Genomic DNA, 26,998 nt, shown 5'->3' with positions numbered 1-26,998 from the left:
CTATGGTCTAGATCAGTGGTCCCCAACCACCGGTCCGCCGACCGGTACCGGTCCGTGGGTCATTGAAGATTGAATAAAAAAATATTTTCTTTTGAAAGAGGTTTTATTTTGAAAAATCACTGGATACATCTGTTTGTGCGTCTATGTCTCTTGACACACGTCAAGACGTTCGTCTCTCAGTCAGGTGATACTTTACTTCAAAAAATTAAGCCCACAAGCAACAATGAGTGGAAAACAAATGTCTTTAAAGAGCTTTTTTGGAAAAGGGAAAAGACCCAATGAGGAGGTATTTAAAAGACAATATCAGGAGTCCTACTTAAAATACGTGTTTATCGTTACAGGTGATTCTCATGCGCCGCTCTGCATAATATACAGGCTCGCAAATGAGGCAACGAAGCCTTCATAGCGGCTTCACCGGCACCCGGCATTAAAAGACAAGCCCTTGGAGTTTTTTGAAAGAAAAAAACATGAACAAGAAGGACATAAACAATTGCTGATGGCCACCACATCAACACATGCGAGTACACTGAGAGCGTCATACTTAGTGACTATATTATATTAGTATTGCTAAGGCGAAGAAACCTTTTACTATTGGTGAAGAATTTATACCCCTATATTGGACCGGCTCGTTGCAGAGACACAAGCTCAGGGCTCCCACTAATTCAGCGTAATGGTGAGTTTTTTATGCACTTTATATTTGTTATTATGCCGGCCGTATCATTTTTTTCCGTCATATTTATCCCCCCCCACACACACTTTGAAGGCCGGTCCGTGAAGATATATTCTTACATGAAACCGGTCCGTGCCGCAAAAAAGGTTGGGGACCGCTGGTCTAGATAATATCTATTTAGATGTATAAAACTACCAAGCAGGATTTTAAAACTGCTGGCAGATGTTGATTAGAGAGGACTCAAGTTGTCATGTTTTTGTCATGATTGTATAATCTATTCACACAGTTGATCAGTAATTTAAAGAGCAACAAACTCCTGGGGGAGCTGATGCATAGAACACAAAACACAAAACGCAGGACTCTCACCCAGTAGACTGGTGTTTGCATCCCATGTGAAACCAACAACATGTTGTTCTCTTTCTGTTCACAACATTAAGTTTTACTTTTCTTTTACAACTTTGCAGTTTGGCCCGTCTGACGTATTAGAAATGTGGCACTAACCACCTATAACACCTATAACCTATTTAATAGGCTGAAAACATTTGAAATGGGTCACATTTTAGTGATCTTGACCTGATAGCTATAGATGACTCTGCAGGCTGTAGGGTAAATACACACTCCTGAGGCTGACATTGGATCTGAAAAGATGTCTCCGTTCTCATCATCGTAGTCCTTGAAGTCAGTCAGCTCAAACTCATCCTAAAAAACACACACATTAAACATACAGTATCAGTGTGACATAAGCAAGGTATCTCACATATTCTTCTCAATATGCTTCATCTTACAAATGTTACTCTTATCTTTAGAGGTGGAAAGTAAGAAATGACTTAAAAATGTTGCAACAAAGAGAATGTTTTTATCCATCCATGACTTGCACATGTATTCAGACTTTAAGGATATGTCTTGGGAAATTCTATAGTTTTGTTATTATCAACAAATCCCATTAAAAGACAAAACCATCAGTGAATGTTTCTACTAACAGGTATTAACTTTGTATCAAAGCCAGATATATCTTCTTACTTGTCATTGAGCTCCATCCAACTCTTCATCAAATCTTTAATCCTCAATATCGGCCCCAAATCAGTTATTGCTGATAGCTCCACTGTTCCGGCTTCCACACACATCCGTAACTTTAGTCTCATCTTTAGCAAACCCTCTCCTTCGAACGCCACATCAACCAAATTACAAAAGCAACCTTTCTTTATCTCAAAAACAGTGCCTGTCTTCACCCCTCTCTCTTCTCAATAACACCTTCATCACCTCATGACTCGACTACTGCAATAGCATTATGTAAGGCACATCTACCAAAACCCTCAACAAACAGCCCATCTGCTCACTCACTCCCATACCAGTCCTTTAAAACCTCCACTGGCTACCCATTCAACAAATAATCCAGTTCAACATTTTCCTCACCACCTACTCCCACCCGCAACCTCAGATCTGCAAATGTCTCCCTCAGTGATTTTAAGCGCGACATTGCTGGGCTGATATAAATCTATGGATGGGCATTTGATTTCCATGAGCAGGCCCAATGTAAATATAAACGGCACCGGCACATGCATCAGGCTGATACTATTATGAGCACATCCTCCCTATCTTACTTATGCACATCGCACAGGTAACTGTTGAATTTTAGCTGAATTTTAACTGACCGACACTGATGCCCGTAAGCATAATAACTCACTCCTGCCTGTGTGTCGTAGCGAGAGAGGAGAGGGAGGGAGAGACGCAGTGTGTCCCTTACCCTGCGCCCTACTGTGTTGCTGCCAGAGGAGCTGCTGAGTTTACTCTGAGCAGCGTGTGTGTGTGTGTGTGTGTGTGTTTGCATACTGAAAAATCCTCAGCAGACTTCCTCTGTTCACTGAGGCGTCTCTCTCTCTCCAGCTCCTCCTCTGCCTGGTTCATGGCGTTGTGAAGCGACAGCTCAATTCCTGTGACACTGTCTGACATCAGAGCCAGACGGGCTTCTGCCTTCACCCTGCTGAGCTGAGACATGAAGAATACAGGACACTGAGTTACACACACACACACACACACACACACACACACACACACACACACACACACACACACACATACACAATTTCGTTTGTTATGGTGGAAGTTAAGACAACAGTGTTTTTTCCTGTGTGTAAATGCATAAAGGTGAGTGTGTTCTTATTTATAATGGCAAACCAGATAGTATTGTGATTATTTCTTAACTTTGCATATATATCTCTTTCTCTGTCATATTTAAGCCTCTTCTGCTCACCCACTCATTGCCAGATTGCACTTAGACTCATACAAGACTTTGGAAGCTGAAAAAGGAGTCCTTCCGGGTTATGTTATCTGGGAGGACTCTGGAAACAGTTGCAGGGTACCGACGAACTTGAAGGGCTGCAGCCACTGCCGAGGCAGAGGCAAAGCAGCGGGTGTGGGAGAAGTTCGGAGAAGCTATGGAGAAGGACTTTCGGTCGGCACCAAGGTGCTTCTGGAAAACAGTCAGGCACCTCAGGAGGGGGAAGCGAGGAACCATCCAAGCTGTGTACAGCAAGGGTGGGACCCTGATGACTTTGACTGAGAAGGTTATCTGGCGGTGGAAAGAGCACTTTGAGGAACTCCTGAATCCGACTAACACGCCCTCTATGGTAGAGGCAGAGCTGAAAGCTGATGGGGGATAATCATCAATTTCCCTGATGGAGGTCACTGAGGTAGTCAAACAACTCAACAGTGGCAAAGCCGCAGGGGTTGATGAGATCCGTCCAGAAATGCCGTGGGTGGCTCTGGGTGTTGAGGGGCTGTCTTGGTTGACAAGCCTCGTCAACATTGCGTGGAAGTCTGGGACAATGTCTAGGGGTTGGCAGACTGGGGTGGTGGTTCCCCTATTCAAAAAGGGGGACCAGAGAGTGTGTGTATCACACTTCTCAGTCTCCCTGGTAAAGTCTACTCAAAGGTACTGGAAAGAAGAGTTCGGCCGATAGTCGAACCTCTGATTGAAGAGGAACAATGCGGATTCCGTCCTGGTCGTGGAACAATGGACCAACTCTTCACTCTCTCAAGGATCCTGGAGGGGGCCTGGGAGTACACACATCCGGTCTACATGTGTTTTGTGAACCTGGAGAAGGCGTATGACCGGGTCCCCTGGGTGATACTGTGGGAGGTGCTGCGGGAGTATGGGGTTAGGGGGTCACTTCTGAGGGCCATCCATTCCCTGTATGCCCAAAGCGAGAGTTGTGTCCGGATACTCGACAGTAAGTCAAAATCGTTCCCAGTGAATGTTGGCCTCCGCCAGGGCTGCGCTTTATCACCAATCCTGTTTGTGATTTTCATGGACAGGATATCGAGGCGTAGTCGTGGAGGAGAGGGGTTGCAGTTTGGTGGCCTGAGGATCTCATCACTGCTTTTGCAGATGATGTGGTCCTTATGGCATCATCGGTCTCTGACCTTCAGCAGTAACTGGATTGGTTCGCAACCGAGTGTGAAGCGATTGGGATGAGGATCAGCACCTCAAATTTTGAGGCCATGGCTCTCAGTGGGAAACCGGTGGATTGCTTACTCCGGGTAGGGAATGAGCCCTTACCTCAAGTGAAGTGCCCTTACCTCAGGGTCTTGTTCGCGAGTGAGGGGACGATGGAGCGAGAGATTGGCCGGAAAATCAGAGCAGTGGGGGCGGTACTGCATTCGCTTTACCGCACCGTTTGGGGTTCCTTACTGAAGCTGCTGTCCCCGCAACCCGACCCCGGATAAGCGGTAGACGATGGATGGATGGAAGACTTTCTAGCACTTTGTTCTGGACTGATTTCCTGTTGCCGACCCTACCTTCCTCTGCCTGACCGTGACCCATCTTCTGCCTGTCCCCTGCTGGTTCATCTGTTCAGACTTTTGTACAGACTTGTGCTGGTTATCTGTCCTGCTCTGTACCTGCCAAACTCTGAAATTAAACATCATTACCAATTGTTCCTGGTTTCCTGTGTGCTGCATTTGGGTCCAAACACATTCCGTGACAGAACAATCTGGCCAAGACTGGACCCAACACACATCCTGTCATGGCAGTCCCGCCTTGAGAGGGTTGAGGGCATTCTCTAGCAGCACGAGGTGCTGCTTGCCACCATAGCTGTGGAGACACGCCAGACAGCATCAACCCATGAGCATGCGCTAGCAAGCCTCCCAGGTCCAGCAGCTAACAGCAGCCATTACCCAGCTGGGAGTTCCAGCCCCTTCTCCTGCTTCTCTACCGCAAGCTCCAGCACCTGCACTGCCGGGAGCTGCACTGGGGCCGCAGATGGGGACCCCGGAGTGCTATGCCGGAGATCCTGAGAGCTGCAACCCGTTCATCACAAATTTTTCTATCCTGTTCGCCCTGCAGCCCTACTCTTTTGCCTCTGAGGCAGCTAAAGTAGCATTCACCATTAATCAATAAATTGGTAGAGCCCAACTGTGGGGGGCCGCTGAATGTGATAGACAGTGGTCAGCCTGCCCAGCTTTTCCTTTGGAACTGCGCAAAGTTTTTGGGGTGGTTTAATTGGGCCCGGACACCTCCGGAGGAATTATGAGGATGAGTCAGGAGAACTGGACTGTTGCGGACTACGCTATAGATTTCCATATCAGAGCCCGCCAGAGTGACTGGAACTCTTCCTCCTGGCGTTAGAGTAGTATGTTAAGGACAAGCTGGTTTTCTTTGATTGGCCTTCCTCTCTCGATGGAGGAGGCAGGCGTTCAGATCACAGCACATCGATGCGACTATGGTATTCATCTGAGACCACCAGCGTCACGCAGTCGGAGGGGTCCAAGCACCGCTGCCAGAGGAACTTCTGCAGTCATGCGGGTCACTTTCTTTCCCGTTGTCCATCAAAAGGCCGGGCTCACCAGTGGTGGGGGTAGTACTGGTGAGCCGAACAGCAAGACTCTCCCCCAATCAAAGACCTCTGTGCCATGCTTGGCTTCTGTTAGCTGATGGGTCTCACGTTCTCGCCACTTTCATTGACTGCCTCATCGACGAGAACCTCGCCCTGCAGCTGGGTATTGACCGGGTTCCTCTGCCATGTCCCGTTCCTGCCAGTGTCCTAGATGGTCATCTAGATGGTCATCTCCTGGGGACAGTCACCCATCAGACCATGCCTGTCCGCATGCTCCTGTCCGGAAAAGGGGGATGGGTATATTCAAAGCTTTTTATGCAAATACATTATTGGGCTTGTTAAAACATGAATATGTGTAATATATTTTTAACTCACCTATAATGGGAACAGCGTTGAACTCAGTGAGAGCAGTGATGCTTCGCTTTGGACTGAAGGATGGCCGGCAGGTCAGGAGTGAGTTTGGTGGTTGAGATACGAAGGACATCACAGAGATGGTTGTCGGTCATTTTGGTTCTCAATCTACTTTTGTTCAGAGTTAACGGAGATAATGTTTGCTCACATATGTATGTTGAGCCGAAAAGATTCATCATTCTTTGTGCGTGGCGTCTCTTCAGAGGAAACTTAGCCTTTTCCAAGCTCCGGTAGAAGTTGGGTAGGGAGAGAAGCTGATGTTGATTCTTCAGAGAATTATCACACTGCAGTTCGATAAGTTCTAAATGCAGACTGTCTTCCACTTCTTCTGCATCCATCAGGAAGGGAGTTGAGAACAGCTTGATTTCTTTCTTAGAAAAATCTTGGAAGTGCTGACTGAATTCTGTCATGAGAGATTTGATCACAGACACATATTTCCCCTTTTTAGCAGAAAAGTTGGCCTTTGGAAAAGCAAATTTGATTTCGGACAGTGTGGGGAAGTGTGAAGTTGCGTAGTTGTGTCAAAGAGACGGAGCTTCACACAGAATGCTTTCATGTGCGCATAAAGTTGTGGTACCAGCTGGTCTTTGCCTTGTAGGCTCTTGTTCAGTGTGTTGAGATGATCAGTAAGATCAACTAAAAATGGCAGGTCTGCCAACCATAGAGGGTCACTCAGCTCATGAAGAGGTTAGGGTTAGTTAGTTACTGTATCTCGGATCTGCAACTTAGCCAGCGTCGGCATCAGATGAGAAAGCTTAAAATTCTCTGTGGTAGAGCCCTCCTGCTCAAATTATGTTGATAGTTTTCACAACAGTGTTCATCACATCGCCAAGCTGGACTGTCTTGCATAGAGGGCTTCTTGGTGGATGATACAGTGTATTTTAGCAGCCTCCACTCTCATGCACATTGGCGCATACCATAGAGTCCATTCCTTTGCACTCGTCTGTTATAGCTGTAGCATCCGTTGTAATTTCACACAGTTTGTCCCATTTAAGTCTCATCTTGTCAATTGCATCTGACACAGTTTCAAACATATCCTTACTTGTTGTTGTGCCATTTAGACTCCTAAGATCAAGCAGCTCTTTAACGCAAAAATTAGCGTCAACTCCCCGCAATTCTTTTTACAGCTGTGCGGTGTCTGTGGCATCTGCTCTCATCACATACAATCAAGCAAAATCAAAAGAACAAGCTTTATCTGACACTTGATGTTTTAAGTTAGCTGACTTCAACTTCGATTTGCCACACATTCGTTTCTGGATATGCTAACACAGCCATGATACACATATTTAGATTCAGTGTGGCTTACAGTTGTTGAGGTTATCTCTTTCCAAATCATCATGAATAAATGTCCATAAGAAATCATACAAAAAAGACACATTTCATCTGAGGTGAGGCCCATAGTATCACACATTGAAAACCCTGGCAGCTAATTGGCTTTATTACAAATACTCATGAGCTCATCAAAACGATGTGTCATCTTTGACATTTCACAAGTGTAGGATTTTCTTGATGTCAGGAGCGTGATAAATACAAGTACACATATGAAAACAAAACTAAACCTACAACTGACAGATTTGGATCTGCAGTGACTTTTTAAGCATGGGCAATTCATTTAGAAATCTTTCAACACTCCCCATGACATGTCACAAAGAGGGATCTACCATAAAGTATTGACTGGCTGGTTAGACGCATTCTCACTAAACCAACCACAAAAATACTGTTGGATGTGTAAAGGCTGTTTAAAGATACTTTTGAAGTCAACAGTCTTGGGGCTAAAGCAACATATGTGATGCTGTGCTGCCATGATGCTCATAATATTCATGGATGTGAATATTAATGTACATGACATATAGCCTGAATATGATTAATAAGACACTTGTTAAGAATCAAGCTGTCTCTGATTTCTTGAGCTAATTGGACAAGGAACAAAGGATCATTTATTATCCCATTCTGTTACATAGAAAAACAAAGTGTGGAGTATGAGTTGAGGAGTCACAGCCTGAGGAAAGAAGCTGCTCTGTAGTCTGGTGGTACGACAACAGATTCTTCTGTCTATTGTCCTTTAACATCATATGGGCTCTTCTCAGGCACCTCTTCTCCCCACTATCACTGATGCTCAGTAGATGTTTACCAATAATGTTCTGGGCAGTTTTAATCACCCGCTGCAGAGCCCTCCTGTCCTGGGCCTGGCACTATCCATGCCAGTTAATGTTTCTTGTTAGGAAGCTTTGTATTTCTCCTCTGTAAAAGTGAACAAGAACTTGCCTGGGCCTTTTTCAGTTTCCCTAAGAAATACAGCTGTTTTATTTTGCTTTTTTTCACCAGGGTAAAGAGATGTGATGACCATGTCAGGTTGTTCCTGATTCTGATTCCCTGGAACTTAAAATAGTTCACTTGCTCTAGCACAGCTTCATTGATGTAGACAGGTATGAGAGTCTTTAGCTACTTTTTTCTAAAATCAACAATCAGTTTCTTAGTTTTGGTGATGTAAGTTGTTCTCTGAGCACCACGTGGCAAGATTGTTGATTTCCTCTCTATAGTGTACTGTATATAGGTGTCATCATTGTGAAATCCGGCCAAACTTTCACAAACTTTACAACAGAGTTCTGCTCATGTCGAGAGCTGCAGTCATGGGTGGGGGGCTCCAGTGTTCAACACAAGAATGGAATATTCGGATGTAGGTGTTGTTGTTTTCAAGATGTGTGAAGGCTGAGTGGAGGGCATATCTATGAGTCAGAATCTGGGCTACACACAGACTTCATTCTCTGCTCAGGTAGACATTACTCCACTATATATTTACATAGCAGATAGTTGTTTGCTGCTATATTAATGGTCTGAATGCCATATACATCTCTCTCTTCTAGTGTTGATATGTATATTTACTGTGTATTTCTTACTCATGTGCAATGCCTGGATAACATGATGCTGTAACACAAGAATTATACACTTTGGGTTCAATAAAGTAAATCTATCCATCCATCCACTAAACAAACTATAAAACACACATGGACCATGGCTGTATTATTGAAAGGCCCTCATGCAGCTATTCTTCTTCTCCATCTTTATTGAGGGCAGACTGGAGCTACAATGTCTCACTATCTCCTCTAGAGGAACAAGTGGTATTACAAGACAGGACGTAGCGCAGCTAGTCAGTTAGCATGATAACTCTAACCCTATTGATATCTCTGTAAGTCAATGTATTGACGTCTTTGAGATAATGTCAATACATTGAGGAGGGAGAGGCTGAGAGCAGAATGGTAACAGGATGAGGTGAAGAGGAGTAGTGGCTAACTCACATGTTGGATTTTTTACCTGCGGGTTAAAATAAGTACCTTAGCTTTTCTGACACTGTCCTGCACTTCTTTTATCTTCTGCTCCACACTGAGGCCCGTCTCCCCTGATAAGAGCTTCAATCGGCTCTCTAACGTCTGTAGAGCCTGACAGAGAAACATAAACAGAGATAAACAATACATTTATTTTTTTATGGCCTGCCCAAAGTACATGGATCCAGTAATAATAATAATAATAATAACTTTTAAAGAAAGCTGTATTTCTGAAAACAGAAAAAATTAAGGGCCACTGCCACAAGTATTCATTAGCTCAGGTGTTTCTTGGAGTTCCAACTTTGAAATAAAGTCTTACCCTCTCTCCATGGGTGACAATCTTGTAGTCTTTAGCTGCTTTCGTAACCCATTTCTTGGCCTCCTTTACCAGACAGCCATCTTCTTGTGAAGTACGAACCTCTTGTAGAGCAGTCACCTACACACAAGAGAGACTGACAGCCCTGTATTCTGCATTGCAGCTTGTATACACCAGTATAATTTAATGTACAGCAGCCCTTTGTGAAGACTATCATGTGTTTAATGACACAGGTGTTCTTACACTGGACTGCATTATATTATAAGTTTGTAATATAGAGGTGACTAGGTCCACCTACATGCACACACATGCACCCATGCCTTTTTACTGTTTTGACTTTATGATGAACATTCTTGTGACTTTTTCCCTTTAGTTTCTTTTATCACTGAAAAGGCAGGTAAAATAGCATTTCTAACGATTTCAGTCCACATGACTAATATGGCCCCCTGACTTCACACAAACATGCAAACACACCTTGTCATATGGAGCGGGCTGGAAGGTGAATTCAGGGGTTTTGCTGAAGGAGACAGATTCTTGAAGAAACTGCAGAACATTTCTCTCTCTGGACAGCTGACAATACAGCAACCAATCAATGTTACAAACAAAACAATTCCTCCTACCATCATTCTCAAGAAGAAATATCCAGAATTTGTCAGAGAGGGTTGGAAAATATACCTCAAACCACCAAAACAGTTTCAAGCCAAACTTGATAACAACAAAAACACAAAAATGAAGCCTACTACCCACTCACATTTTGAAGGGAACAGCTTATGAGATGACTCACCTCAGATTTCATTCATTTGCTACATTATTTCAGACATGTTATGTATGTGTTAAATTTCCTTCTGTAAACGTGTAAAACTTGAACAAAGTGTTACCAGTAACCCTATTGCCCCCATTAATTTCCCTCAAAATTCAACACATGTAGCTTCCAAATGTTCTCTATTTGTCCTTATTGTCAAACATGGACTTATTTGACCTTTTCTTGCATGTCTAATTTGTTTCTTAACTTCCACCTTTCCACATTCCTGCTTTCACCCTGTCTGCCAACCTCAATGTGACCCCTCTGCCCCAATCCCCATCCTTTCAGAGCAAAGTGAGACGAGTCATATGTCTGGTTTCTCAGGAGCCACTTTAAATGTATACAACTCAGACAGTCAACTAAATGTTTGGATGGATGGATGGATGATTGGTCAGCATGGTCACCCTGACCGGTCTGCGGCTACGTAGCCCCATATGCAACAAACTGCGATGCACTGTGTGTTCGGACACCTTTCTATCAGAACCAGCAATTTGTTCAGCAATTTGTGCTACAGTAGCTCTTCTAATTATAAAATAGTCCTCATTATAAAAGACCACACTCACCCCCACCACGGCCTGATCTCCCTGCTGCCCTCTGACAAGAGGTTCCGCAGCATAAAGACAGTTTCTTCCCTCAAACCATCAGTCTGTTGAACCAGAAATATCTTTTTCTCCTGAGCAATGTGAACTCCACTCAAACACTCTTAAATGTATATATTTTATACAATGTATACATGTTATTTTTATATAGTACATTTATATTTTAAGTACACATTTTATTTTGTATTTCTGCATCAGCACTATGACACTTTTAAATATTTATGACGTCTTATTCAGTCACTTTTACAGCAAGCCAGGATAAACTAAATTTCATTTGAATTGTACATTGTATAGCTCGAAATGACAATACAGTTTTTTGATTTGATTAATTTTATTTTATTTCTGTTGGATCGGACCACATGGGCCAGCCTTCGCTCCCCGCGCACATCAATGACCCTGTTGCCGGTTCACCGGTTTTCCTTCCTTGGACCACTTTTGGTAGGTACTGACCACTGCAGACCGGGAACACCCCACAAGAGCTGCAGTTTTGGAGATGCTCTGACCCAGTCGTCTAGCCATCACAATCTGGCCCTTGTCAAAGTCGCTCACATCCTTAGGCTTGCCCATTTTTCCTGCTTCCAAAACATCAACTTTGAGGACAAAGTTTTCAATTGCTGCCTTACATATCCCACCCACTGACAGGTGCCATTGTAACGACATAATCTAAACAATTGGTGATTTGGTGGTGACAGCCTAGTGGTCCAGTGTTACACCTTCCAAACAGAACACAAGAAGGTTGTGAGTTCAATACCAGGGCTGCCACCTACCCCTGAACAAGGAGTCCAGGACACATACATACACATATATATATACAGAGTCTTTGTACATACAAAACACAAAAAACCCTACATGGACATACCTTAGCGACACTGTCCCATATCGTGGTGTACCGTTTGTGTGTACTCAGACAAGTATCCATCTCTGCTCCACACAGCAGGGTAAAATGGCTTCTCAAATCATCATAAACATCACCGTCCATTTGCTGAGGAGAGAAATATTCAGTTCTCATTATTTCACTACCAATTTCACCATTCCAACTTTTATCCACTGATGCGTGACCAGAATAACATATTGGAGGCCCACAGACGAAGCTATCCCCTTTCTGCAGTCCTCAGTGCATTATGTATATGCCCTATTTCTTTCAAGTTCAAGGATCAAGGTTAATTTATTGTTATTGTACAACAAAATGCAGTTGTAGTCCCTTTATGCTACATCAAAAAACAACAGCACAACATAATGTAAAAATATCATTGTCTTTTGACAAAGGTGTTTAAATTGTACCTTAGTGGTGCAAAATCTAACAAATTTGTAATTAATCAAATAACCATGAGCCTTGAGAGTGTCTGGGTTATTTTGTGTCAATGCCAGTATTTCAACACAATAACTGAAATCACATCATATATTGTCGCTTTTGGTTAGTTCACACAGAATAGTGTTGTTGCTGTTACTTTGTTGCTTGTATTTTCTATAATGTTCTTTTTATTTTCTGTAAACTGTAAACTTTCGACCAGGATTCTCTCAACTATCATGGTTAATAATGGTTAAATACAAAATAAAAGAAAAATTGGTAGAAGGAATCAGTCAGTTACCTCACCCGTGAACCTTTCAGCCAGTTTGTTCGTGGTGACAGCAAATTATGAGGATGATGGTGAGGTTTCTTTTGTTTGGAAAATGTAACATCAAGACGGAAGAGATGATGACAACATTCACTCAAACTGTACAGTAATGTACAGATTGAGTGAAAATGGTTTTGTGCATTGTACAGAGCAAACTGTACAGACCAACAGTCTGCAACACATCAGGAAATGATTGTCCTCAGTGTTATCAGATATGTTATAGATACACAGCTTCCTTTTCTCCTCTGTGTGTGTGTTTGTGTGTGTGTGTGTGTGTGTGTGTGTGTGTGTGTGTGTGTGTGTGTGTGTGTGTTACCTCCATAAGATGTGATAAATCGTTAGTATAGTAGTGTCGGTGATGGCCGTTGACTGCTGATAGTGCCAGCAGATACTCATTACGAGCTTCAGTCAAATGATCGTCACACTCCCTCAACCTGGCACTGAGCTGTGCACACACAAAATTATATATTCTTTTTCAATTTTAACATGCAGCAAACATTACCCATCAAATATATGTAGAATAGAACTCTGTAAACCACCAAATCACTATAAATCTTACATTACTTTACTTTAAACTGCATTCATGAGCACTTAAAGTCACTTGAGTGTTGTTTTAAGAACAAGGTATTTGATAATGGAAAAAATGTGATGAAACTCAGTGCGTAGTGTATTAAGCTGCTACATAATTGTACTGTATCTGGTTCTGACACATTTTTAGCCCGCACCCGATCATGTAATAATTTTCTGAAAGTGTAATAACATTTTCAAAAACATTATCAAAAATTTAATAAAACCCAATATGATATTGTAATAACATTTTTACCGATAATATACCCTTCAGGTGGGTCAATGAAAAAAATAAACTGATGATGTAATAATTTTGATGGATAATGAAATAATATAAAAGTATGCTTTTTTTTCCTATAATATGCAAATATACAATTATTTTTGCCAAACACAGAAAAATAATGCAACTGCTCATCCCCTGTGAAGACTATATGGCTGTTTGAAAAAATTATAATTGTGGAAGAGGCTAATGCAATCTGTTCAATTAGGCCACCTACTGGTGCCTATACACAATTATTATATATATAGGAATTATATAAAAAAATTATTAATTCCATGAATATGCTACATTCATGAACAAAGGCAAACTTAACTTGTTTGGTATGTTTTTTTCATTACAATAAGCCACAGAACAGAATGTTGAACATGACGTGACAGGGCAAGTCAATGCAATCCAAAGAGCTATTAAGGCTAAAATAACTTCCCACCTACTAAATAAGGGAAGTTGATTTACCTCAAAATAAATTATCCACTGATTTACAGAAGACTCTTTCGCAACATAAGTCAATGGGAAAATCTTTTTTTGGGCCCCATGGCATCACGTACAACCGGAAGTTGTAATTCCACGGTTTGGCCATTACAAAAATTGCTTCTAAAGCCCGGCGGTCTTCCTGGGGGATTGAAAACTTCAATGCAGTGTGTAGCTAGTGCTGGAGGTATTTTCAGACTAAATTAGTTTCTGCCCATGTGCATTTGACTGTATGGTGCTCAAAGTCTGCACTTTAACCTATTATTCATTCTTTCATTTGAAATCAAATATATATATAACATTCATAAATTCCTAAAACACAAAAAGTAGAATTCTATCAGCTTTAAAAAAAAAAATGTATAAAGCTGAAGAAGAAAGAAGAAAGAAGACAAACCTGAAAATGTATTAAATTCCAATTAATACGTTATTACACTTTCAGGAAATTATGACATTATCGGGCAATAAAGGTGTTACCTTTCTCTGTAAAAATGTGTCAGTCAGGATATTTTATACCTTTATTGGTTAAGTTATTGGGTTTTATATCATTTTCGATCAGGTTTATGGTAAATGTTATTACATGCTCGACAACGCAAAATTACTTCACATAAATTTGCACCATTGACCAATAGCAAGCTGTTTCAGCAGTGCTGACCTTTCAGAAGACGGCGCTTATTGTATCATTCATTTTTATCTCCTCTGTTTGGGTAAAAACCGATCCACGCCAAGACACGAGTTGATGGTACAAAACCTCTTTTGAAAAAACATAACTTATTGTCCCATTAGCGACCAAGCTTAGCTAACGAGCTAACAAGTTTGCTGACAGTTAGCAATCTTAACAAAAACTATAAAGCCACTGTACTCTACCTGCTCAGCGTCAGACAGCAGACACATTAGAGACTAGCTGGTGAAGGTAGAGGAGCATTTAGAGCAGCTAAAGAGACAGATCTCTTTCTCAGGAGCTAGAGGAGACCAAACAGAGCTAAAAGAGAGAGAATATTTGACTTACCTTCATCAGCCGGATACAACCACGAAACTAAACAACTAAACAAATATTTCTAATGTGTCTGAAGGCTGTCTGTCACTTTGTTTTAATGTTTTTCGACCCCTCAAGCTTTTAGTTAGTTTGACAACCAGCTGGGCCGTAAAGTATATCCAGGAAGCAAGGAGATGGGCCCTGCAGTCCCACGGGGCCCTGCTTTTAAACAATCCCCAATAACACAAATAGCCTTGTATAATATTATAATTAAATAGTGTGCTCATTGCGATGTTGAGTTTCTTTAAAGAAGCAAAAGTAACTTGAAAAAAAAAACATATTGTTTAAAATCAAATCAACTTTAGTTAAAGACTGCTAGCTTACAGGCACAATATCTATTCAGACTAGTTTACCTCATCACCACAATCACTATGTAAAAGAACTTTGAGGAAAAATATGTGATTTTGGGCTATACTGTATAAATAAAGTGTACTGGATTTATATCAGGAATATGTTGAGTTCATGTCACATGAGGCAGAAGGTTATTACTCCCCTTTCAAATGAATGTAGAAGTACTCAAACATTCTGTACACAAACTATAATAACATAGTTTGTTTCAGATTCATACCTTAGCGGTCATCTTCTGAAGTCCTGCTTTAGCGTGGAAAATCCCATGTTCACTCTTCATGGCTCTGGAAGACAAATTTATACATATTGATAACTTATAGAAACTTAATGTTTACCTATGAAGTATCTGTCAATGTTGATAATACAGAAGTTTTCAGATTTTTAAATAGCAATACTTGTAGAGCTTCATTTTTGGCAATAACATTCTGAGGTATTGGTGTACAGTAGCCAAAATATTGACTCTGGATAACTTCAACCAAAGACATAAAAAAAGGTTGCCAGCCCTGGATAAACCATATTCGTTGAACGTTATCATGCATATTCTTCAGTGGTAGCATGTGATTCAAAGCTCACTTTATTTTGGTGTCAGAACAAATTAGGGCATAATAATTGTTTTATTGCCCATATGTCTTCATAAATTATAATTTGTCTTTCACTAGCAAGGATCGCACCATCAACAAGTTGCGTTTAAACAATTAAATAATGAAAACATTATTGTTGTGCGAAGCTTGATGCTCGCTTGTAGTTCCTCCACTTGCTGTCTGTTTTGGGGAAGCTTCAGTAGGGAATCTGTCGTAGCACTCGAGCACGACGGACCCCCTCAGGACCCTAAGAAGAAGAGGAAGCAAGAGGAAGAGAGAAACAGGGTGGGAGGTAGGAGTGCAGAATGTGAGAGACAAAGATCAACTCAGATTTCACCCTGCTCCACTAAAATTGATCATTGCTCCTTACTCGACAGCATACTCGACTAAAGATGACGAGCGAGACCTGCGGTACAGGGTAAGTCACATGTCCCCAACACCTACATGAAACTGAGCAAACTCTTCCCCTCTGCCAGAGTGTTCAAAACGCTGCAACAAAAATAAAAATAATATGCATCTACCTAACCGACCTTGATCAGATTGTAGATCCAGAGAAACCTGTTGCGCAATGGCAGCTCTCATGCTGCGGAGATAGCCTTGACCTTAAAGAGCAGGTAGTAGTGGAGCTCTTCGAAGCTTGGATTCTGACTGATCATATTATACGTTTTATTTGTTTTATTCACGTTACAGGTATTAAGAAGAGCTTATTTTGAAATATAATTAGTTCTGTGGTCATTCATCAATTATTTTACTGGAAGATATGCTTATGGATGAAGTTTGTTAAAAGTACAGCAGTACTTTTCAATGAACACCCAACCCCAAAACATAAAATGTCATTAGTTAACCATACATGTTTGGTAGGCATGGATTCATAATTATAACAACTATAGCTTATCATTGTTAATTTTCTTCCTCAAACACTGTAAAATGGCACCAAGATGTTAGAATCGGAATCCGAATTGTGGTCGATTTACATGATAGTGTCTTTTTTCAAGATTCTGGGTGATTTAGTTCAAAAGTAAATTTTCCAAGATGGTGCCAGCGGCCAAAGAATGGTGTTGGAGTTGATTTCTGGACTGCCTCTGGGTACTTTGTTAAATGCAACAATAGCCATAACCCATTGTTACTGAATATGGGCCTCACTGACAATGGGATAGATTTTTTATTTAATTGTTTAGTGTTTCTGCTGATTAGAAAGTTATTTACAACTGCCACAATAACAGAATCTATTGCATAAAGTTTCTTCTGATAATAAATGTTGTTATTGTTATTGCTCTTTACGTTGAAACTATCCATCAGATCGGCTGTGGCTCAGGATGTAAATTGGTCGTCCAGTGGTCGGAGGGTCTGTGTATGGATAGCTTGGGGACTGATGCGTAGGGCAATGTCGGGGTGGCCTATGAGGTAGAGAACTTTGGTGCAGCATGGAGCGAGGAGGAAATCAGCAGATGAGCTTTTCGATTGGAGTAAAGCCTGAAACAAAGTACCAGGAAATGTCTCGGCAGACAGTGGAAACTCAAGATGAAGCTGATGTCAGATTGACCAGACCGGAAGAGCTGGCGCTGAGGGAGGAGAAATGATAAGGAAATAGTCCAAAAGATGGACTAGGCTGTTATTAGGCATTGTTAAGTGATTACCTAGCTTTATGAGGGCACACAGGTCTTGGCCTCAGCTGCAGAAAAAGCAGATGTGGAGGATGCAACATGGTGAACATGGTGGGCCTGCTTTTTTCATCTATGCCATTGGTGAAGATGACAGATGGGACTGGCAATGCTGACAATGCTAACTTTGGCGGTACGGGTGCTGGTGGGTCCCCTTAATGATAAGCATGAGAAAGCTTAAGGCTTGTTTGTGATTGATGTGGCTTAGCGTGAGCTGGAATGGAATAGGCTGGGTGAGAGGAGACATCGCATAGCGAGCGTGGACAGGGAAATTGCAGCAGTAAAAATGAGTGTGCCCCAGTATGTGTTCTCATTTAACTGCTGAAGACTACTGAAGACTACCAACCCAGCCAGAAATGATAAGCATCTAAGCTCTTGTATGCCTTCATTTGTGCGTTGGTTGCCCACGACGTTTGTAGCACAAGGTACTTCACAATATCTGGATATTCAATCGGCGGTAATGAATCTAAATCCTCAATATAATCCGACGGCTTTAGCGTGTACGGGTCAAGGCCGCACCTCTGAATCTTGACTTTGCAGAGGACTCCAGAGAGTCAGAATACTTTGAAGAAGTCGGAGTTGTATTGTTGTTGTTGTTCGCTTTAGACGCCATTGTTGATTTGTTATCCAACCAACATGGAGTCGCACGCATACGTCACACAGTTTTGTCACGTGTTTGCACACTATCTATACAACACAACACAGAATACAGTTCAGTAAATAAAAACAGTATAGCAGTTCTATGCTTACTTAGCTGTGTAAAGTTAATGTATAATAAATAATATACTATGCCCGGTGGAGGTTCAGTTCATGAATGGAAAGGTTACTTACCTCTCAGCTGATAGCTTAGCTTGCAAATTTGTTGGTGGCGGCGTGTTTCCGGTCGAGTCGTTGTGTCTTTGTGCTGTTTCAGCTTGATTAGCTGTTTTCAAGACAGAGGCGACCAGTCGCTCCGTTTGTTATCTTGCAGAATGCAGTTGGCTAATGCTAACTACTTGTCGCTCCTTTTGTTAAGGCTAGCCGGCTGTGGAGAGCTGCTGCTTGCAATACACTTGTTTACTTTGGACAGGTGCACGTGTCCTCTGTCATTAAAGGAGATAGTCCAGTGATCAAAGAGTCAGCTGATGCTGACTGGCGTGCTTTCCGCTAGGCGGATGCCGCATCGGGGAGATCTGGAGACAGAGACGAGGAGGAAATAGGAGGAGGAAATAGAAAGAACACATGGCTGTGTTTTGGTTTCATCAACTTAGTTTTCACACCCTATGTGCGAAAAGTGATGATTCCAATAGCTTAACCTCCATACTGTGAGGATCCCAAAACGATGTTGCTAGATCTCGGTTCGGACGCAGAAAGCGAAGGACAAAGAAGAGGAATTGCAATTGAAAGTCAGAAGACTAATATATGATGAAAGGAAGAAATCTATTGATTAATAAATGTGGGGGTTTCCATTGCAGTTAAGCCAGCGAAAAGCACTCTTTTCTGATGGTTTAATAGATTAGAAAAATAATCATCATTCAGCAATACAATGTTTGGGAGGCCCCAAACATATTTGATCCCCAATGATAACAGATACTATGTCAACCACTTGACTCCAAAACGACAATACGGGAAGATATTGGACACATCTTCCCATAATTACAGGTAATTTAGCAGTTGCTCTTATCCAGAGCGACTTACAGTGAACTAACTACAGGGACAGTCTCCTGGAGTAAGTACCGGGGTTAAGTACCATGCTCAGGGGGACAAGTCCCTAGAAGTGGACATGTCTTCTGTCTGTGGACAATTGGTTCTGAGTGCCACCTATTAAAAATGTCCATTCGCCACACCCAGGCGTCCATTGGCAGGGACTTTACATTGCAAATTGGACGTGACCATCCAATTGCCCCTACCTTCCATCCAATGGCAATACCTTGCCAGCAAAATCTTGTCCAAAAGCCCTACCTTTCCTTTACATGCCTTTTGCGTACACAAGAAACCTATTGGGCTTGATAGATAATATCTGTATCATTTTGCACTGTACCAATTGGTAATCATAGTTACGTGATGTTAGAGAAATGTTATTCCATATTCTCTTCCAATCAATAGGCTCTTTCAGTTTTCAGATCTGCATTCCATAAAGATAACACAATAACAATATAACCAAGTAATTTCTGTTACATCTTTTTATATATGTATGAAGTAAGGCCATTACCACCATATAACCTCTGTAACACCTTTGGGTATGTTGGCAAAGGATGATTCCAGGGTACTCCATAGCAGTACGCCAGGTAAATTGTATGTATATTTCAGGTCTTGGAAGGACATCTGGCCGTAATTGTTGTATAATTGTCTTATTTCAGAAAGGTAATGTATTTTGCGGATTTGTTACTGTGTATATTGGATTTCTTTTTTTCCAATACGTAGCAATTTATTTCGAAAAATCGGTGTATCATTATGCCAGTCTACTTTACACTTTAATTACACAATTTCTCTAAATGTTTCCACACCTTCAAAGCTTGGCCAATAATTGTTCCAAATTTAGGGACAAAATCTTTTAGAGACATAGCAGGGAACAATACATCTCCAAGTTTAAGTGTTGAGACTATATTTCTTTCAATTTCAACCGAGGATCTGACCTGCTGATATCCTTAATGTAAAATATGATTGTAGATATAATAATAATAATAATAAAAATAATAAATTGTATTTATAAAGTGCCTATCAAAGCAATCTCAAGGTGCTAATATACCATATGCATATCCTGATAGGAAGAAAGTCGGGTATGAGGGGGTACACTGCCAACTTAGTGGACAATTATGAAATGGTATGTTAAAATGTGTGTGATTAGATAAACTTCTAAAGTTGCAAACCAACATTACCTGTATTATTTGTGAAACAGCAAGAGCTGTAGGAGGCAGAGTGGGCCAGGGGATGGCTCCTTGCCCTTATTTCTTTTTCTGTATTTACGTTTGTATCATTTGCATTTGTATATTTGTGCCACCTTGTGAAGATGGCCTTGAAAATCAATAAAAGGTTGGTCTAAAAAAAAGCCTTAGTCCTGACTTTTACAGAATGTATTGTACAGCTCAGATCTTTTATCTGCATGTGAAGTAATTCATAGCTTGAGATCTACAGATCTCTTTAACCCTTAAGATTTTTTCAGCAGACAACACTGGTTTACATATTTCTTGAATACAAAAAGGATGTGCCTGTTCTTAAATGAAGTCACCGATCTTTTTTTCATAGATTAACATCATCATTTTTGTTTGTTTGTTCGTTTTGCTTCTGTCAAAGAGAGTGACCTGGTCTGTGCATCAGCAGATTTCTCTCTGGCAACATCAGCGATGTGACTGAGTTGGTGGTAGCTCTTCTTGATCTTGTGCAGCTCTCGCAGAGCATCTACCACTTCCCCCTGTATCTTCTGCAGCCGCTCCAGGTCCTAACACGCACACACACGCACGCACGCACAAACGCACACAGCAAAATTATCTATCCAGCCGTCAGTTTCCTTTAGTAGATATCTTTGGGTCACATTAGCCGTGTTTCCATTAACGTATTTGTATGCACATTTTGAAAAAAGGTATAGAAAAGGCACATTTTCAGCCATGCAGGCCTATAGCGCCAACTTCCAATGAAACTATGCTGTAGCCAAATGTATTAGCTCCAAACCAGTTGATGGAAACACACCTAATCCGCATTTAGTTTTTTGCAACATATCAAACGTTTGCTTAAAATTCACTTGACAATTGAATGGAAACATTTGTAAGACATTATTGTATATTGCAAGGATGATACTGCACCTCATGAGCTTCTCAGTGTCTGAAATATTTGAGTGTGTACACACTGTGTGTGCATAATGTGTGCAGCTCTCTCACTCTCTTAGCTCGGACGTCCTTTGCATTGCGAAGACTTCTGGAGGCTTGTCCAATCAGTCTGCGGTATTCCTCTGCAGCAGCTAGTCGTGATGCAGCAGACTGAGCTGTAGCATCTACCACTGACCGCCACACACCAAACACACTACTGAAAACACACACACCAATGAACTGACAATCCCTGATTACTGTAAGTGCACATGTTACACTTCTCTTGAACAGCTAATAGTGAACAACTAAGCACTTTTCTGTAAATGTGTGAAACTGATTGTAATCAACATAATACCAATAGGAATATGAACCATGACGACACACATCTGTATTCTGTTCCTAGTATATTATATAATAATAGCCACAATGCATATTTGGAGATATTCCTGCTCATACTATATGTATACTTTAATATGTACCTAATAACGTAAACAATACATTTTCTTATCTTTTTATTAAAGAGGCCCTTGCTGCAACTTCACTGCTAACAGACAAATCAAACATATTTAATAATGATCAGAGTTTTATCTAAGATGATTTCTGTTTGTTCCATATGTAAGCTGCCTTGGAGCTTCTGTCATGTTTTGGCCTTATACTGTTTGTAACTGTCTCAGAGACATCATTTACAGGTTTGTTTTATGTTTGTCAGAAATTCACTATTATATGAGTTCCTACTCCCATTGAAAAAGCATTAAAAACCTAACAAATAAGATGTTAAAAGGGTAACATTGGTTGAAAAATCTAAAATATACCACCTTATTTGATATTAGTTAAGTTGACATCCGTGGCGGCCCCAAAATAACCTCAGAACAGCACAAGGTAATTGTCTGTTTTTTTTGTCAAAGATTGTTTGTTGCTGTGCCTTTGCATGGACAATGTGATATATCTTCAGTACAATGCTTTGATTTCGTAACATTTCTGTTGTGCTAACCTGTTTGTGCCTCTGTTTATTAATGAACACTAGCTTGAGTCACTTTAAAATGACTGAGAGATGTATGTTTGAAACCATTTATGTCTTTTATTTTCTTATAGTTTTAACTGTGTCTGCTAATGAAAAATATAGAAAAAAACAAATATGTAAAGGACATCTGTATGATGCATGGCTATTATTTCATTGCACCAGTGTAGCTACAATATTTCGCATGTTACCATGTTACTACCACAAAACCATTTCTGTGGTAGCTCCTAACCCCTCGGTTTGTTCAGACACCAGAAAATGTAGCTAAGATGTTAGCTGAAAGGATGATGGGGTTGGGTGACTGATTCTGCTCTTTAGCAGTCATCTTTCCACCTGTCTGCTGGGAGATAGCTAAGGCCAGTTTATCCTCCTATGATCCTGGCCTCACCGGAATTTCTTGATAAAATATTTGTTAGAAGTCTTCAGTGTACCCTATTGCCCCTTGGCCAGTATCAATACAAAGGGAGTGGGAGTAACTTTCTGTACTTACTAAGAATGACATCAGATCAGCCAGATACACCAGTCTAGTGGATGGTTTTGTAAAAATAAAATCATCCTCAAAAAGGTGAAACAAAAGCAGCTGATGAAAAGGCTGTGTAGCCTAGAGTGTGTGTGTGTGTGTGTGTGTGTGTGTGTGTGTGTGTGTGTGTGTGTGTGTGTGTGTGTGTGTGTGTGTGTGTGTGTGTGTGTGTGTAGTTACCCAGAAGTGATGGCATCTGCATTCCCTCTTTGCCAGTCTCTTTTCTGGTACTGGACAGCTAACCTCTGAAGAGCCTGAAAATGGACAGTACCGGTGGATCACAACTCCAAAAAAGGACAGTAAAATGTTTAATGAAAACAAAATGAAGTTTAATAACTAGTGCCACAAACAACATAGGGCTTTTTAATAAAAGGTGTTCATTTAGCTCATGATTATGTGATGTGAAATACCCACAATGCCTTGCATTATTTTGTATTACATCCAACAGCAAGGGTTCATGATGGAGGTTTTCATGTTTTTATCTGTATTATTTGTTACTACTTTTATTTGCTATTGGCATTATTACATTGGCCTTGTTTTTACCTTGGTATGATGTAAGATCATTTTATAATGCACACACCATCACCCGGTCAAAATTAGAATTTGTCCAATATTTTTGATTTATGACCAAATATCAAAAGCTGATATTTCCATAATTCTCTATTCGCTGTATTTTAGTTCTAGTTAGCATTCAGCTCAAAGCACAACTCTGTCGAAGTACAGGCTCACAGAATCGGTAGTCGGGCTTTAGACTTGTTTAAAAGTACCTCCGGGTAGCTCTTTCTGCTTGGAGCAAACAAAAATTAAATCTCAAATGATTGTAATGGGTATTTTCTAGGGCTGTCAAATTAGTGCGTTTATTTCTATTAATTAATCACAGAAAAATAACGAATTTTTTTTAACGCAGATTAATCACGCTCTTAGATGTCCCTTGACCCTTTACATCAACCGACACGCGGCCACAGCATGAAGAACATTATGAAGCGGATGAGAAAATGTTACTTGGCCCAGTGAATGGAAAGTTTACATTAATAAACTCCCGGATGTAACTGTTGATGCTCTGTTCTGTGCGATTCCTGCAGCAAAGAATGAGAAAACGTTACTTGGCCCAGTGAATGGAAAGTTTACATTAACAAACTCCCGGATGTGACTGTTGATGCTCTGTTCTGTGCGATTCCTGCAGCAAAGAATGTTCGAACCATCGGAGAACTTCAAGCTGAAATATCACCTCAAGGCAAAGCACTTAGCAGCTAGCCCGGAGCTAGCTAGCACCGCTGCTGATGCTAAAGTGAGCAACCCGTCTCGTCATACATCTCGATCAGGCGTTCAGACGCAGAATGAGTTGGTCTACCTGAGAGACATTAACAGATTCACTTATCTTCCAAAGCCATTTAAATATGTTGAAATGCTTCTCACAGCAATTATTGATATATGCAATTAATTTAGATTAATTAATCACAAAGCATGTAGTATTTTCTAAATTGTCAGACATTTTCATGAATCAGTTCAGTAATAGTGTGGACAAACACACACACACACACACACACACACACACACACACACACACATACACACACACACACACACACATTTATGAGACGTTTACATGCATATATGTGACACATTCTCCACCATGGTGACAACAACACATCAAGCTCTCTCCAGAGCTTTCCTGGGAAGGTGAGAACTTGGTACATCAAGTAAGCCAGCCATCTTCTTCTCACCACTTCACCTCCATCCCCTGTTGTCCTACAATAAACCTTAAACTTCACCTGCCTCAGTGTCAGTGTCCTGCTTACAGATAAATCCTTAGTGCAAGAGCCCACACACACATACAGGCCATGCAGTCACAAACCAACACAGCACTCAGGTACTGATATGGGACCACAAATCAATAAGTCATGTGCATTTCCAGTAAAAAAAAAAAAAGAAAGGTCCAGTAATAGAACTAAAAGTGGATAGGAATAGCTTAGTCTACTCACCTGACCGTACTCTTTCTCTATAGCTGCTCGTTGCTTACTGAAGGTCCTTGGGAAACACAGAATAACACAACATCAGCAGACATGTCATTTAACATGCTTTCCCTCTCTGCATATCAACCTCTGTCTCAGTGAATCAATGGAGGACTTCAGTATTCACGAGTGTTCTACCTGATCTCCTCCAGCAGCTCAGTGTCCTGATGGTGTTTGCTCTGCAATTTGTTGAGCTGCTCTGAGAACACCAGCTTCACCTGCTGGCTCTCCTTAACCTGCACACATATACACCCATGCACACACACACACACACACACACACACACACACACACACACACACGCACGCACAATATACAATACACAGACACAATACACAACACACACACACACACACAATATACACACACGCACACACACACAATATACAACACGCATACAAACACAGACACAATATACAACACACACACACACACAATATACAACATACATACACACACAATATACAACGCACGCACACAATATACAACACACACACAAACACACACACACGCACACACACACACACACACACACACACACACACACACACACACAAACAGGGTCATTTCACAAAAGTTATAGTTACTGGAACATTTGTACTGCACTACATTCAGTTGATACATTTAGTTATTTTGCAGATATATATTTTGCAGATTTGGAATAATAATAATTCAAAGTACAAATAATGAATACATTATGATGTACTCTAGAAGCTAAGATAAGACTTTATTGAAGTATAATAATTCTGCATAATGAGTACTTTTACTTTTGTATATACTTTAAGTATATGTTGTAGTATTACAATAGTACTTACTGAAGTAAAAGATGTGAGTACTTTTTCCATCACTATCAATCAGGGTGTGTCATATCATCTACTGGCTGTCCAGTCATTATATTGCTTCACGACTCATCTCAATGAGTCTTCTGCGGTTAGGAAAATAAATGCTATCAATTCATCTATATATGTAAGAAACAGTGAGTCTCTGTGTTTATTACTCACCGTGTGACAGACCATGTAATAAATGGTCACAGAGAAACACAATTTATATCCTCTATTTGCCTTGTATATATCGCAGAATTGACAATAAAGTGAAGTTTAGTTGAGACGAGTTGAAAAATATCAAGTCCAAGCGTGTACAGTACATTCATTTACAAACATTTTAACAAATGCCTTCAAGAGTCAGTACATGTCCTGTAATAGGCATTCGCACAATGGGCCACAATACATTTTTAAAGGAGGGAAGAGCTGTCACAGAAAATGCATCCACTATCCAAAACAAAATATTTTAAATGCCATATGTATATAATACAGTGATCCTATCTCACCTACTGTATCTCTCTATGTAAAATGCAGTTATTGTTGTATAGTTGTTGTATCTGATATGCTTTTCAAATTGTAATTTGAAAAAGTATAAACTTTAAAGTCTGCAGCAGCAGAATGAAAGTATTAGAGACACAAAGTGTTAATATGAACTCTATTTCCACATTAGACTACAGTACCTTACCTTCCTGGGTGGTGGCTGCATAGCTGGAGGCTGATAGTGTCCGTTATTGTCTCTGTTAATATGTAACCTTACTGCTGCTTCCTCAACACATACTGAGGAAAAAAGTGCATCTCTCTCTCTCTCTCTCTCTCTCTCTCTCTCTCTCTCTCTCTCTCTCTCTCTCTCTCTCTCCATCACAGTCTCTTGTTTCCCAGGTGAAAAAGATTCTGTCTGGATGTAAGTCTCAGTTACTGAAACATGTAGTGTCTCACCATAGACAGCTGTATATGATACTTAATAACCGGGATGTGGAGCTCAACCTCAGCTTCCATGTCAAAGTAGATGATTGACTACGTTATTTTTTCCACCTCATTGGTTATGAAATGTTTTGGTTGCAGGCAGGAGGGGCACAACGCAAGAGCCTGTCCGAGACGTGGGGATCCAGCTCCATCGGTGGGACGGCCAGCGTCTGTTGTGTCCGACCTTGTCCACGGGATATGTGGTGTTAATTTAGTTGGTGTGGCTGAAAATAATAGGGGAAATTATGATCACCAATAGATTCTAGATGAGGTAGGAGGAAGTGAGGTCGAAAAAAAAGGAGGGAAAAAAGGTGGAGGAAGAAGAGTCGGGTGGTTTGGGAGGAGAAAGGTGAGGTGCAGGTAGAAATGATA

The 26,998-nt window shown here is 40.9% G+C and overlaps 1 protein-coding gene across 1 annotated transcript in view; it reads right to left on the bottom strand.

Moving 5' to 3' along the window:
* LOC115005262 (F-BAR and double SH3 domains protein 1-like) overlaps window positions 1-26,369 on the bottom strand; it is a 44,190-nt gene extending 17,821 nt beyond the window's left edge. Inside the window, exons 1-14 of the mRNA XM_029427059.1 lie at window positions 26,349-26,369; window positions 24,981-25,078; window positions 24,813-24,858; window positions 23,011-23,084; window positions 21,365-21,509; window positions 20,792-20,928; window positions 15,489-15,552; window positions 12,889-13,017; window positions 11,816-11,938; window positions 10,030-10,125; window positions 9,559-9,675; window positions 9,249-9,353; window positions 2,501-2,656; window positions 1,244-1,369 (exon numbers count right to left, since the gene is read on the bottom strand). Coding sequence (XP_029282919.1) covers window positions 1,244-1,369; window positions 2,501-2,656; window positions 9,249-9,353; window positions 9,559-9,675; window positions 10,030-10,125; window positions 11,816-11,938; window positions 12,889-13,017; window positions 15,489-15,552; window positions 20,792-20,928; window positions 21,365-21,509; window positions 23,011-23,084; window positions 24,813-24,858; window positions 24,981-25,078; window positions 26,349-26,369 — 1,437 coding nt within the window. The remainder of the gene's footprint in view (window positions 1-1,243; window positions 1,370-2,500; window positions 2,657-9,248; window positions 9,354-9,558; window positions 9,676-10,029; window positions 10,126-11,815; window positions 11,939-12,888; window positions 13,018-15,488; window positions 15,553-20,791; window positions 20,929-21,364; window positions 21,510-23,010; window positions 23,085-24,812; window positions 24,859-24,980; window positions 25,079-26,348) is intronic.
* Between the last annotated feature and the right edge of the window lie 629 nt (window positions 26,370-26,998).

Source organism: Cottoperca gobio, unplaced genomic scaffold (genome assembly GCF_900634415.1).
Source record: "Cottoperca gobio unplaced genomic scaffold, fCotGob3.1 fCotGob3_28arrow_ctg1, whole genome shotgun sequence".
Taxonomy (NCBI): Eukaryota; Metazoa; Chordata; class Actinopteri; order Perciformes; family Bovichtidae; genus Cottoperca; species Cottoperca gobio.
This window is presented reverse-complemented; position numbering and strand designations above follow the sequence as displayed.